This window comes from Cariama cristata, unplaced genomic scaffold (assembly GCF_000690535.1).
Source record: "Cariama cristata isolate BGI_N322 unplaced genomic scaffold, ASM69053v1 scaffold19179, whole genome shotgun sequence".
In the NCBI taxonomy this organism is placed as follows: domain Eukaryota; kingdom Metazoa; phylum Chordata; class Aves; order Cariamiformes; family Cariamidae; genus Cariama; species Cariama cristata.
The window spans coordinates 1-13,501 of NW_009635473.1; the positions used below are offsets into that span (position 1 = coordinate 1).

The 13,501-nt window shown below is 49.9% G+C and overlaps 1 protein-coding gene across 1 annotated transcript; it reads left to right on the plus strand.

The window, feature by feature from the left end:
* The first annotated feature begins 608 nt into the window (after positions 1 to 608).
* On the plus strand, positions 609 to 10,845 carry PSMA5 (proteasome (prosome, macropain) subunit, alpha type, 5). Its single transcript, XM_009707577.1, has 8 exons — positions 609 to 701; positions 2,982 to 3,108; positions 4,127 to 4,194; positions 4,969 to 5,076; positions 5,171 to 5,229; positions 6,188 to 6,290; positions 7,482 to 7,568; positions 10,562 to 10,845. The coding sequence occupies exons 2-8, from the start codon at positions 3,060 to 3,062 to the stop codon at positions 10,637 to 10,639; spliced, it is 552 nt and encodes a 183-aa protein (XP_009705879.1). The 5' UTR covers positions 609 to 701; positions 2,982 to 3,059; the 3' UTR covers positions 10,640 to 10,845.
* The last annotated feature ends 2,656 nt before the right edge of the window (positions 10,846 to 13,501 follow it).

Here is a 13,501-nt window from a genome sequence, read left to right on the forward strand (position 1 = left end):
TGTCTGATAAGGCTGTAGTTTATCTTGCTAAATGTCTCCTGAAACCAGGTGGCTTTTAAGAAATCCCTTGGAGGGTTTTGCATGTGGATGGAGTCCCCGGGCGCAGCGCTTCTCTCCGCTACTGGCACAATGGGTCTGGTGGAGGAGGGCAGGGTCGTCGTCCCCCTTTGTGCAGGGGGGTGGAAGTCAGGCTGGGCTGGTGTCTGGGGAGGATGGGGATGGGATGTGATGGGGTATCCAGAAAAAGGAACGAGTCTGTGCTGGTAAAACAAAATCCTCCTGTCTCCTGGTGCTGAGAGAAGGTGCACTGTTTGGAGTCCGAAGGCAGCGTGCTTCCAGCATCCGCGGTGTGAAGTGTGCTGTGGAAACAGAGCTCCTCCTCACCTGTAACTAGACCTGCTGGTGTTCCTTTTGTTCTCTTTCTCTGTAAGCATCCTGAATCCAGACCCTGCGAGTGTCTGCCACGAGGGTGATGGGCTCTAGCGAAGCCGTGACGTGTTCCAGCTGCCCCTCCTGTGTTGCCTGTCCCCAGCTGGCATCACCCTTCCCGCTATTGCTTTTGAATAAGGAACTGCATTTCTTGTCAGCCTTCAGTTTCCTGCCCTTTACACCGTCTCTGATGTTGTTCTTACAGGGGTGTGAACACTTTTTCTCCGGAGGGGAGGCTGTTCCAAGTGGAGTATGCCATTGAGGCCATAAAGGTATGGTCAGCTGCGTCTGGTTGCCAAACTGTGATGTTAAGGGCTCTTTCAAACCCAAAGCCTGGGTTTGGTCAGAAATAAAACAGGCAGGTTCCGCTTATTTGGACTCTGACCTCGCTCTGCAGCGAGGCAGGGTTTGGCCGGCACCCTGGGCAGTACGCAACGCTGAGTGGGAGCTACTGCCTTTCCCCGTAGGCACTGCTCCTGCGTGCAACTGCTCTGGCAGCTCTTTGCCAGCCTTTCACCTACGATTTGTAGTAGGAGAGCTGTGTGCCGATGTTCAATTTCTTCTGTCCAGCCGAACCTTCTGGAGCTCTGTTCTTTTATGGATTGTGAAGAATCAAAAGCTATCAATCTCCACCAAATGCAGGGGAATGTTCCTCTCCCTCTCTCCTACCAACCAATTTAACCCCAAAACCAAACACAATCTGAAGATGCTAATCCCTGAATCAAACCTACTAAAAGCGAATGTTTAAGCGAGAAGTCCTGAATGCCTCTACACTGTGACGCTGCCTGCAGAAGCTCACACTGCCAGCGCCTTGTCCACTTTGTGTCCGTAAACGCTTGTCTAAGAGCAAAGGAGTGCTCTGCTTTCACTTCGCTTCCCTGAGCTAATGCCGTGTTCCCTTCTGGTCCGTGGGCTTTAGAAAGATGGAATCCCCTAAAAAAAAAACAAACCAAACCCAAAGTGGCAACTTTTCTCTCACTAGGTCAACTTTCCTTTTTTTACCTTGCTGCTCTTGCGGGTTGGAGTGGGTCACCGTTTGCTCAGGTGAATTTTAAAACGTGAACGTAAAGGTTATTACGAGCAAACTAACCTACTGCTGCCGAATGGCCTGAGGCATTAAGTGTTCTTAATAAGTGTTCTTGTTTCTTAGAATGTGGGCGCTGACTGGGAATAAGTTTAAACTTGGGGGAAACTGGTCAAGTGATGAAGCGAAGAAGCTCTGAGCAGGCCTGTGTTCCGACTAGGGAAAAGGAGGGTGCTGACTTTGACTTCCCTGTTCTGGTTTAGCTCGTTGAAGTACTACTTAAATGAGGAGACAAAAAGTAATGATGTTTATTAAGGCACTGGGAAGTAAAAACTCTCAGAAGGATGTCAGTCACCGTGCTGACTTTATAATTACAAATACATCTACTAGAGTAGCAATCATACGGAAGCCTTCTGGCTTCTCTTTTTTTCCAGATCAGCCCATAAACTTGCCGACGAAATTCCTGCAGCTCAGGTGGCTCTTGCAACATGTTATGTGTGGTACCTGTGCGTCAGGGGTGTAGGAGGAGTTTTTATTCGTGTGCTGTAGCTTCATTAACAAAAATACATCAGAAATGTCATCAGGTGTCCCTTCTTCCCTTGGGGTTTGTGCGCAGCTGTGGCAGGCTGTGTGCTTAAAGGACGGGAGCGTTGGGCAACATCTAAAACCATCAGTGCCTGCAACAGGGAGATTGCCCTCTGCCAGGCCTAAGGTTATCGGTGTAGTTACCTGGGGAAGCTTACCGCTAAAATTATACTTGCATATCAGAGTCAGCATCTCCACGCTGCAGCTGGTATGGTTATTCCAGTAAATTCCCCAGTGTGGAAAAGCTACGGGTGCTGGGAGCAAGATAGGGGCTGGTGGGAGCAAAGTAGGAGCTGCCGGGAGCCCTTGAGATCTGACCCCACCTCGGCTGTAGTTGTGGAGACACTGGTGTCCTGCGAGACCCGGGTAAAACTTGCTGTGATCTTGGCTGCGGGTGAATAACTGCTGCCTGGAAAATGGTACATGCGCAAAATGCTTTTATTCCTGTTGTAAATTTTGTGGATATGAGGACACTTGGGAGAAAAAGAGCTAATGGAAATAAAAATGTCCAAGCCAGAAGTACAGATGCAGTTGGAATTAAGGCCATTATGTGAAATCCTCCTCTCTCGCTTTAAAATTTAATTCCTGTCTTGCAAGGGAAGATTCGCAAGGCCTTTTAAATTCATAAGGCTTTAAGCTGTAAAAATTGATGTTGCTTGGAGAAGAGATTAATGATTTGCAGCAGCCCTGCTGGGTTCTGATAAACTAATCAGCTGGGAAGTAGCATGGGTTTAACCTTTCCAGTTTCCTAGTTCAAGTCATAACATTTAAGATTTGGTGTGCAAAGCCATAGTCTCTTGTGGGTGATGCGATTGTCTCCGAAACAAAACATGTACAAATAATACAAGACAAAATTAACGTTACACTGTTTATACTCATGTGAGCTGTCGCGGCTAGACCCTGCCTTGGGGTGCGGTGGTGGTAACTGTGCGGTGGTTTTTAGCTTGGTTCTACGGCCATCGGGATCCAGACCTCGGAGGGCGTCTGCCTGGCCGTGGAGAAGAGGATCACCTCTCCCCTCATGGAACCCAGCAGCATCGAGAAGATTGTAGAAATCGATTCCCACATAGGTAAGGAGAAAGCAGTGAGCTTTGGGTGCCCCTCTGGTAGAGCCCTGGGAGCATCCCTCAAGTTTTGGAGCAAGAGATATATATATTTAAAATAAGACTCTGTCCCCTGGGAGTTTCAGAAGCTGCGTTTCAGGGCTAGCCTTCCTGCAAGCAGCTCTGCCGAGCCAAGTGGGAATGCTCATCCCTCCCAGTGAACACCAGGTTCTGGTCACTGGTTTTCCAGGCTCCAGGCCAGCAGGACATAGTTACAGGAGCAGGAAGAGGCAGCTGAAGCAACCCCCCCTGCTTCAATGACCTCCCTCATGAAAGCTTATCCCAAATTTAGATCTGGGAGGGAATTACTGCAAAAGGTTTGACTCGAGGCCAGTTTCTCTCGGAGCACTAATGTTAGCCTGTACCCCTGCTCGCAGCAGCCTCCTGCACCGTGAGGGGGCCCGGGATGGGCTCATTACCAAATATGTCGCCTTGAAAAGCAGACCACCTCCGAAATACCCGTGTTGCTGATGACATGGGTCGTGGAAGGAGCTCTTGAAGAGTCTAATTTCCTTCTCCCATGTGCTCATGATACAGCCCCTCTCTTCCTGGAGCAGGATCTGTGCTGGAGGTTCCTGCTGCATCCCCCCCCAGCTGTGGGTTAGCCAGCCTTCCCCATGGAGGGGATGAATGAGTTCCCCTTCCAAGCAGGTTGTGTTTCTGTTGGGTAGCTTCTCTTGGAAACCCTCAAATGTGGCTTTTTTAAACCAGTTCAGATTGGGGGTGGGTGCGAGGTGTGACAGGGAGCACTCAGTTATGTACCTGCCCTTCAGCTCGGTGTCCATCCTTGCTCTTGAGCAAATCTGTTTCGATTCTGTCTTTCTTTTCCAGCAAGCTGTGGTGCAGCACTGCTGTCTGCTCCCGCGCAGGGACTTGCTCTGCCCTGCAGCCTTTCGTATTTCATCCTGGGCTTTGGGAAGTCTGAGGGAAGAGTGCATCGCAAATAATTGGTGAAATGACTCGTGTTTTCCCTCTCTGATTCCAGGGTGTGCCATGAGTGGTTTAATAGCTGATGCAAAGACTTTAATTGATAAAGCAAGAGTGGAGACTCAGGTAAGACTTGGCGTTTCTCTTCTTAAAACAACAGCACTAGTCTTGGGGGCATCTCGGAGATCTCTGGCACGGGAAGATTGTTACAGAAAAGGAACCGGTGTGGAGTAGGAGGTTTGTGGGGAGCATAGCTACCTTCACGGGGCTTTTGCAGAACAAACAGGTGGAGTCTCCTGTGTATTTTTTCCCTCTTTGGTATCGCACATTTGATGGGAATCTTAACGGCAGGTTCTCCAGGGGTGTCTCGGCACTGGTGGAAGTGCTCCAGTGAATGTGTGGGGCTGTGTCTCTAACTTTGTTTTGACAAAAGACTGGTTGTATTGGTTATACTTTTGGCCCCTTAAATTTACTCGGTACCTCAACTACTCGGAAGTTCCCAGGTACAAATCTCTGTGCTGTAGTAAAGACTTTTCCTGTGAGGTTTTTTGTGCGTGTCAGCACTCTTCCACCCTCTGGACATCTGGATAACCCCATCGCTTCAGAAACAGACACTGGGATAAAGTGCTCCGGCCTTGCATTTTCCCTGGTGGCATCCTAAGGCCTAGATATCCCCGAGGGAATCTCTGCAGGAGCCTCCCAGCTCTGTCTGCACTTCCTGCTCTCTTCCTGGTGCTGAACGGGGTTGTGCCCCGGGTGCCGGCAGGCTGCCTGGGGGATGTTATCTTTGTGGCTACACAGGGCATCCCTCCAGCCCGCCGCGTGAACGATCCAGGATTGTCATATTTTGGGAACAAGGTGATAATTTCAGTCTTTTTTTTTTTTTTTCCTGCCTTGCAGAATCACTGGTTCACCTACAACGAAACCATGACAGTGGAGAGCGTGACACAGGCCGTGTCCAACCTGGCGTTGCAGTTTGGGGAGGAGGACGCAGACCCAGGGGCGATGGTGCGGAGCTGGGGGTGCTCTGGGGAGGTCCTGTTGGCTCCCCTCTGACTTTGCCCTTGGCCTCACCTAACCTGTTTGCTCCTTTCTGTTGCAGTCTCGTCCTTTTGGTGTTGCGCTGCTTTTTGGAGGAGTTGATGAGAAGGGACCCCAGCTGTAAGTTCGGCTCTCTTAACCCAGGCCAGCTCTGGGAAGAGACAAAAACCTTTACTGGGACTTCCCAGAACAGTTTAATGACTTGATTCTGGGATTTTACTTAAGCCAAACGCTTGGGGTTTATCCCATTATGTACCTGATGTGTTTGTTAATGCTTTTAAACCCTTCCTTTCAAAGCACGGGTTGCAGCAGCCTGAGCACTGGCTGCTTGTTTGGGGTTGAAGAGAACACCCTCTCTTCACTGAATCCTTGCTTTTTTGAATGTGGTTTCCTGGGCAGGAAGGAAGCGTTAAAACTCTCCTCCTCCCGAGTTTGTTCTTACCTTTCCCTAAAGGACTAGCAGAGCCACCGGTAACATAATATGCGGAGCCTGCTGTAACATTCCTTGGGGAGGTGGTGGAGTACTTGTAACCTGAACTCCTGTGCTTCAAGCGCTCAACCTCCGCTGGAGGTAGGGAACGGCTCAGCAGAGCCATCCCAATAAAGTCTCCCTCCCAGAGGCAATAGTGAAAACTTGCTGGTTTTATTTAAAAAAATAAGATAAGAGGGAAAATAAAAAGGAAAATGATTCTGCTCTGAGTATGAAGGGCAGTGTCAGGAGTGTGTAGCTCTCCTTCTAGCTTACCAGCCCAGCGTGGGTCTGCAGGTGACTCTGGCACTCCCCAAACCTTGCTCTCCTCCTCTGCATGCCAGGAGGAGAGACCTGCCGCTGCACTAATCGCAGCAGTCCTCCAAGGCTGCTGGGCATGAGGGAGGAGGTTGGACGCGGCGAGGGGCTGCTGCGAGCTCTGCCCCGCAGTCAAGCTGTCGCTCCTGAGGAGCCCTTGTTCTTCCCCAGCTCTGAGCCGTGCAGGGAGCTCTGGGGAGTGCTCTGGGGGTCTGGTGGGAAAGGCCTTGGGGTGCCCCAGCGTGGGATGGGGTGCAGCGGCCGTTCACTCTCTCACTCATGTTCCTACAGGTTTCACATGGACCCGTCGGGGACGTTTGTTCAGTGCGATGCCAGAGCAATCGGCTCCGCCTCGGAAGGCGCACAGAGCTCTCTGCAAGAGGTTTACCATAAGGTAAAAAGCTGGATTGGGGTTGAAATCTCACGAGTTAGAGGCACCTCACAACCTACAAGGATCTGGTAGTTTCCTTCCCGATGAGTGATCCGTAAGACGCTTCTTGCGCTGTAGAGGAGGTGCGTGAGCTTGTCAGGGTGGGACTCGGTCCTTGGCAGTTGATCCCGTGATTAAATGTCAGTGCTGAGCTGCTGCTGAGAATCTTTACGACGAGGAGTACTACTACCACCAGCTTCCTCCTAGGCTGCAGCTGGAACACGAGACCGGTGTCCGAGATGCCGGTCTCTGCCTCTAGCGGGAGATAATTAAGACCATGTCAGGAAGTACTCTATAAATAAAAGAGCTGCTATACGAATGATGCCAGTCGGCATTGGGGCTCAGTATGGATGCAGCCTGAAGTGTCAGGAGCTAAAGCGAGCGGCTTCGTTTCACCAGACCTGTTAAACCAGTGAAGTTAACGGCTTTTATGCTGCAAGTAGTAGTTCTCTTTGATATTAAATAGAAACTTTCTTCCCTCCAGGAGGAGGGAGCTGCCCATTTTGTGCGGTAAGAAACTAAACGCTGTAATGAAAAGCACAATTGATGGTGTTGATCGCTGTGAAGACTTCCAGCCTAAGACTCAATAACTTAATTTGTTCACTAGCGGAATTATCCAAGTTCTGGGCTCCCTGGCTTGTTAACCATCTTCCAAGTGCAAAGTTACTGCAAACACAGCTATCATCACTCTTCAAATGTTGCCTGGCCCTCTGGCTCTAGTTCCCCCTCATGCAGGGATTTATGTGATTAAAGCATGAAGGCTTTTGCCAAGAGGGAGCCTGGCTTTTCAGAGCTCCTACTGGAGCTTGTTGGAAGGAACTGCTTGATAAACAGTAACTGGTGAAGAGAAATGGACCCTTGTGTCCTGATCCCGACAGTAAGGTTTATGTGCCCAGATTAACAGTTCTTAAGCTTTGTAAAAGGTTCTACAGAAGCAGAAAGTTGCCATCCTTGCAATTGTCACTGTCCTGCCTGAATAGTGCCCTCTGATCTCTTGTTGATGCTGTAGATAACTTGATAAGCTTTTAAATTTGCTACCAGTGACAGCTTAAAGGATTTGAGAAGAGGGGGAGGGAAAGCAACACGCTTTCGCAGTCAAAAGGGGTAACTTGCTTGAGCGTCAACAATGCAGTTAATGAGTGATTTGTTTTACAGTCCATGACGCTGAAAGAAGCAATCAAATCTTCCCTCGTCATCCTGAAACAAGTTATGGAGGAGAAACTGAATGCAACCAACATTGAGGTAACTGCGACGCAGTTAGCAGTGTGTGATTGTGGCTTGCGGAGTGCTTCCTCAGTGCAAATCCTGCTGGCTGCGCAGCGAGTGTCTTGATAGTGTCTTACATTTTAAATGTCCAGCTGAGAAAGCTGCCTGCTTGCTTTCTGGAGAGAAGGGTTGCATCTGCTTTTAGAGCAAGGAATGAGTTGGTGGAACAGTTCAGGACTTCCCAAGGGCTGCAGATGTTCTTGCGTTTTCAAGCTAGCCCGTTGTAGCGTGTTGTATGTGGCACACTGAGGAGGTTGGAGCTTCCTTTTGACTTCTAGAGGCGTGTAGCCTGGCCAGTTGGCCTGGCTAATCCACGAGTGCTGGCAGAAACGATTCTCGGGGGGCTTCCTGGACGTGGACTGGAGCCCCTGCTGACCTTACACAGGCCAAGTCAGCCAGCGGGAACCCATCGTGTGAGCCGGATCGCTTTTTCTTCCCCTGGGTTTAGCCATTCTTTTTTTCCCTGGTACTTGTAATATTAGAAGGAATGAAAATTATACAGCTTCTGGACTTGCTATATTCAGTCTTGGGTTGGTGCCAAAAATCTGTTGGACAGGAGGACCAAAGAGGTGAAGCCTCCGGGAACGAATGTGTTCCTCTAACCTCCGGCTTTTGCATGCAAGCAGTCAGGCTCGCAGAGCTCAGCTTGACCCGAGCATGCAGTGCTCTCGGAGATCCCCACAAACATAGTGGTACCTGTCGCATTAAACCCTACCTCGTTAGACTTGTACTGCTCCTTTTTTGGGTAGCAAAGGTAAAAACCCTTCCAGTTTGTTAGTGATAATGGATAGATGATGAACAGGGCTGGCGTATAGAGTTTGCTTCTATTTCTGGCGGGTTATGAGACACTAGACCTTTTCAAATCACGTCATTCCGACTCCTGAGCTGCTCTCCTCCCATCGTTCTCCCATTCCTTTCCCTCTGAGCACTGGGAACCTGTTTCCCAAACAGCCTAAAAGTGTGCAGTCCATTTTTTTATTAAATACTGCTGCTGGGGACCCTTTTTAACATGATTAAGCAGTGTTCTTTGAGGGGGGGAAAGGACCAACAGCATGCTGAAAACTTAAACGCTCTGTCCGGAAACGATGCTGGCCAGCCAAAATCGGCTTCCCCAGATGCAATCCCAACCCGCACTGATCCATTCTCTCTCGATCAGCTCCAGGTCTCTTCTGGAAGATCTGCAGTACAGTGCAAAGAAATTGAGGCAGAGGAGCGTGTACAGTATCGTTATGTCATGTCCCCGTTTAACAGGGCTTAACTGTGCTTGGCAAAGCTCTGAACGTGTTGAAGAATCATATCAGGGTTAAGTATGAGAAGAATGTGCTGAGGATTAAAAGGTCTCTATTGACTCAAGTCACCCTTCTGGCTGAAAATCTTCTACCTGAAGTAGCTGCTTTGCTTTCTAGCCTTTTAGAAGTATGTGGTGCTCCCGGTTTATTTACCTTAGCCGCTTCCCCCTCTTGTACGAGATTTTTTCCATCTAGCAGCAAAGAGAAGTGATGGTCGTGGAAGAGTTAAATCCGTTGGCGGCAAAGGTCAGGAGCCTTAAACAATGTTAGGCTTTTAAATTAATTACTTCCCTGTGAAGCCTGTGAGGGAGTAGTTGAATAAAGCTTTTGTTTGTAGGGAGAAGGTGAGGCACAGGTTTGAGCAGACATGGAAAAGCAGGGTAGTTGGTGTCTCTGAATAGTTGTTTTGGGTTTCGGGATGTATACATGTGTGTTGTCAAGTCCGTTGGGGTCTAGTGTCACGCCAGCGCCCATACAGGTGATTTGAGGGGCCTAAAGTGACACCTGCAAGTGTCTCTGACTTGTCTGAGAGTGCCAGATAAAACCTGGGCTGTCAGGGGCTCTCGGGCTGAACGTTCCGGCCATTTCTCCTTGGAAAAGGCTAATGCTACCCTCCCTCTACCCCAGAAGCGTATCCTACCATCTCGTGCTGGTTTTATGGGTGACCTTGCAAACAGAGAAACCTAGGAAGAGCTCTGGGATTTGCCAGGACCCTTTGCAGTTTTCCTTCAGCTAATTGCAACCAAACACTTTGATCCCTTAAGAGTAAAGATACATGCCTGCTGTTGGGGGGTGCCTGCGAGCGAGGTTTGGAGCATCTCAGCGAGCTCCTGCAGCTTTCTGGCTTGCCCGCCCGTGGCAGCTGTCCATATCTTGGGCTCTCCGTGCTGTGAGCTAGGTGTGAACCGAAGTCCCGCTTACATTCCTCTTCCAGTCTTCTCATTCTTCAAGTATCTCTTGTTCTGGTACTCGCGCTGTGACACGTCTCAGCTGTCTGCCTTCGATGCTGCTTCCCGCTGCTCCTGGCAAAGGGGCAGGGCAGAGTATTTTGTCCCCCAGCTTCGTCCCTTGGGCACTACCTTGCAAGAGATCTCTTTGGCTTGCTTGTACAGAGCACCAGGCAGCTGCAAGGTGCACCGTGGCTTGCTTATTGTCATTGTTTGGTGATCAAAATGCAGGTTTGCCTCTGCCTCAGTATCCCAGAGCTAACCCTCAGTCCCCTTTTTGAGTGTTTTGTTATCTTGGCTCTCATAAGGCACGTAAAGGGCCAGGATTTGTACCCTTGGTGGGTTACTGGAGGAGAAGAGGCACTTCTGCTGAGGGCCAAACTGAACTGCAGCGAGAACCGCCCCTCTGCAAGGAGTGTTTGATGAAGGACTCGTATTAACGGGGTCTTTTTTTCCCCAGCAAGCAGAAGCAGAGCCTGCCTGTTCCCGATAGATGTTCCCTGCTGCTGCTACTATGAGGAGACTGAGTCAATTAAAAGCTATTTCTGCGGCAGGCAGCTATTTTAGGGAATCAAAGAGCATGTTACGGGGTGGAATGATCTTGCTGGGCTGGCAGATCAGGCAGCCGAGAAGGAACAGCTGCTCCGTCTGCTTCGCCTGTTCTCTGTTCCCTGCCCCGTGCTGTCACTTCACATATGCAGGCACACTTAACCCCTTGCTCCTTCTCTTTCAGCTTGCCACAGTGGAGCCGGGGATGAAGTTCCACATGTACACAAAAGAGGAGCTTGAAGAGGTCATCAAGGATATTTGAAAAGGAGAGAGAGACTCCCTCAAAGGCTCATTCCCCCCCAATCAAAGCGAACTGACTCTCGGTTCCTTCCAGTACCTGTGATTTTATTTTCCAGCAGCATCTGTAATTGCTCTTCTTAGAAGGCTCTTGAGGTTTTTTTACAGTTTCTGTACATAACTGATCTCTACAAGAAGAGGAAATGAGAATAAATCCATTTTGTTACTCTATCCTGGGTTCCTCACCGTGGAGGTCTGAGGCGGAGGAGGGGGTGGACAGGACCATTTAGAGCTCAAATCAGGGCCAGATGAGGGCAACATCTGCTGCTGAAATGGAAGCAGGGCCTGCCAGATTTGTGGCACTGCCGGCACCCTCCGGCGCTGCGGTCCTTGCTGGCTGTGGCAGCCGGGCGTGCTGGGGCAGCCGGTAGTCTCCCTCTCGTGGAGAGCGTGGTGATACCGCATCAGGAGAGCTGCGTATAATTTCACGTGAGTCTTGACAAATATTAGATTTTTAGATCTGTGCGTACCTGATTTGGTGCATTCCCCCTGGCCTCCTCTAGTGGTTCGGTTTGTTTTTTGTTTGTTTGGGTTTTTTTTTCTTCCCCATAAGGGCTTACCCAGAGCTCTTGACTCCTTCCCAGGGAAGAAATCCATAACCAGGCTTGGGGTTTGTCTTTCCTTCTAGTGGAGATTGGGAATAGCCGTGACAACTGTGATAGACCAGAGCCCACCAGTCTGGGGTTAATGGGACAGCCCCTTATCTCTTAAATTGTGCAGGTACCATTTCATTTTGAGCATAGTCTCATTTTGACCAGTGAACTTCTGCTCATCCCCTTCCCGGAACTCGTTGCTTTTGTTTCTCGTTCTCCAGCAGACGTCTCTATCCTTGTCCTCAAAATAGCATCTGAGAATTGAAGATCAGTGTGATAAGGGAATAAGCTGAGATTAGCAAAGTATTTTCCTACAAAATCATGTCTGTGTGGTCAGTGCGGCTTCAAGGGATGGAAAACCAGCTCTGCCCTGGCCCCTGGTAGTTTGCTCTGTGAACCTTGGCAGGCGGCGGAGGCTGCTCCGTTCTGTCCTATTTTGAGAAATTACAATTTCACCCTGAACAAAACAACGTTGTCTGCTGTGGAAGAGATGGACGTGGCCTGTGCTGCTGCTGGGAGAGGGGGGGTTGCCCTGGTAAATGGGGACGTTTCCAGCATTACGTTTGACCTAAATGAATAACTTTCCTCTCGGTTCAGTGCTAGGGATCGTCTGCCCGTCTCCAGCGGGCATTTCATCGCTTGGCAAAGCCAAAGAGTTGCAGCAAACAGCGGCGGATCTCACACCTGCCAGCCTCTACCTTTTGTGGAAGGGAAAATGCCAATCCTATTAATTTTTTTTTCTTCTCTTGCTGTTGCCAGACGGATGCAGGAAGGGAAGCCAAGTCTTCATGACTGGAAGATCAGTCCTTGGATACCTCAGTTTTCAGAATAGCCGAGCACCCTCCTCTCAGGAGTTCCTGCTGTGAGTTTCCCCTCTTTGCGTAACAGCCTAAAGGAAACAAATTGAGTCATCAGGCGATCCCTGAGGTTGTGGTATGGGTCAAATGCGATGCCCATACTTGCAGGCGGAAGAGCAAACATAACGAATAATTAGTTGATGGGCTTTTACCCTTTGGGGAGACCTTGTAGCTTAAATAGGGGGGGAAACAAGCCTGGCTTTGGCTCTGCCTGCGCAGCTTTGGAGTGTCGTACCCACTCTGTGCTGCTCCTCATCCCCAAAATGAACTTGAGGCGGTGATGAGGGCGGCTCTGGTGTTGGAGCTCACCTGTCCTGAATATCCGGGATGATATTCAGGATGATATCCAGGGCACCGCCCCAAGCGTCACCTTCATAAAACCACCCCGTAAGTGAAACTGAGGCTGCTATCAACTGTTGTATTTAGATCTTCCACATGTGCCCTTTATCCTTAATGTACTTCAAAGCTTTAGATCATCTCAAAGCTCGATCCTGTTCCCTTCTCCTTTGGGAAGGAGACTGATGGGTGTCTGAGCTGTTGTAAACCACTCTGCCCCACGAAAAACCCTGCTGTTCAGGAAGGTAGTGCTCCTTCTAGGTTTGTTTGTGTCCTAGGAAACACAAAAAGCTAATTCTTCCAGACGTAGCACTCCAGCAGAAAATGGTCCTTTATGCCCTGCCCTCATCACATGGTTTGCTGGTGGCAGCATCACATGAAAGCGGCTCCTCTGTAAGTGAAAATTGAGGCTTTGTGCTCCTTATCTGATCCGTCTTGGCAAGTGAAAAGCCGGAGCTCTTTCCAGATGGACTACAGGCTAAATGCGAGAGGGGGGTGAGAGTAACGAGGCCCTGCGTGCTCACCTCCCACCTGGGTGTTTGGGATCTGCTCCTTCCCTCGCTTTCTGGGGTCGGTTGAGCGATGCCACCCAGGTAGCTTGTCGCAGAGCTGGCTTTCGTTGTGCCTTGCACACACCAAACTTGTCAATTGTCTTTGTTTTGGAGGAAGGGGGGGGTAGGAGAGAGAAAGAAAAGAAAAAAAAAAAGTGGAAGGATGACACAGCAGTAAAATGAAAATTCTCTTTTTGCAAAGGAGACAGGACCAGGGCCTGGAGGGTGAGCATGAGCTCAGGCCCCTCTGTGAAGCTGAAAACAGCTCTGTGTCCTCTTCTCTGCCATCCCCGAGCCCAAGGGGGACCTTTTGTGGTGCTGGGGGTGCGGAGCCCTCCCCTCTTTGGGGAGGGGGGCAGGCTGCCAGGGGTGTTTATTGCCTCATGTATTGCACCAACGTTCCCCGGGGAGGGCAGGGCCGTGCTCCAGCCTGCTTGTGCAACGTGACTGACGTGCGAGGGTGTAACCATCACCGGGCATGAAAACGCTC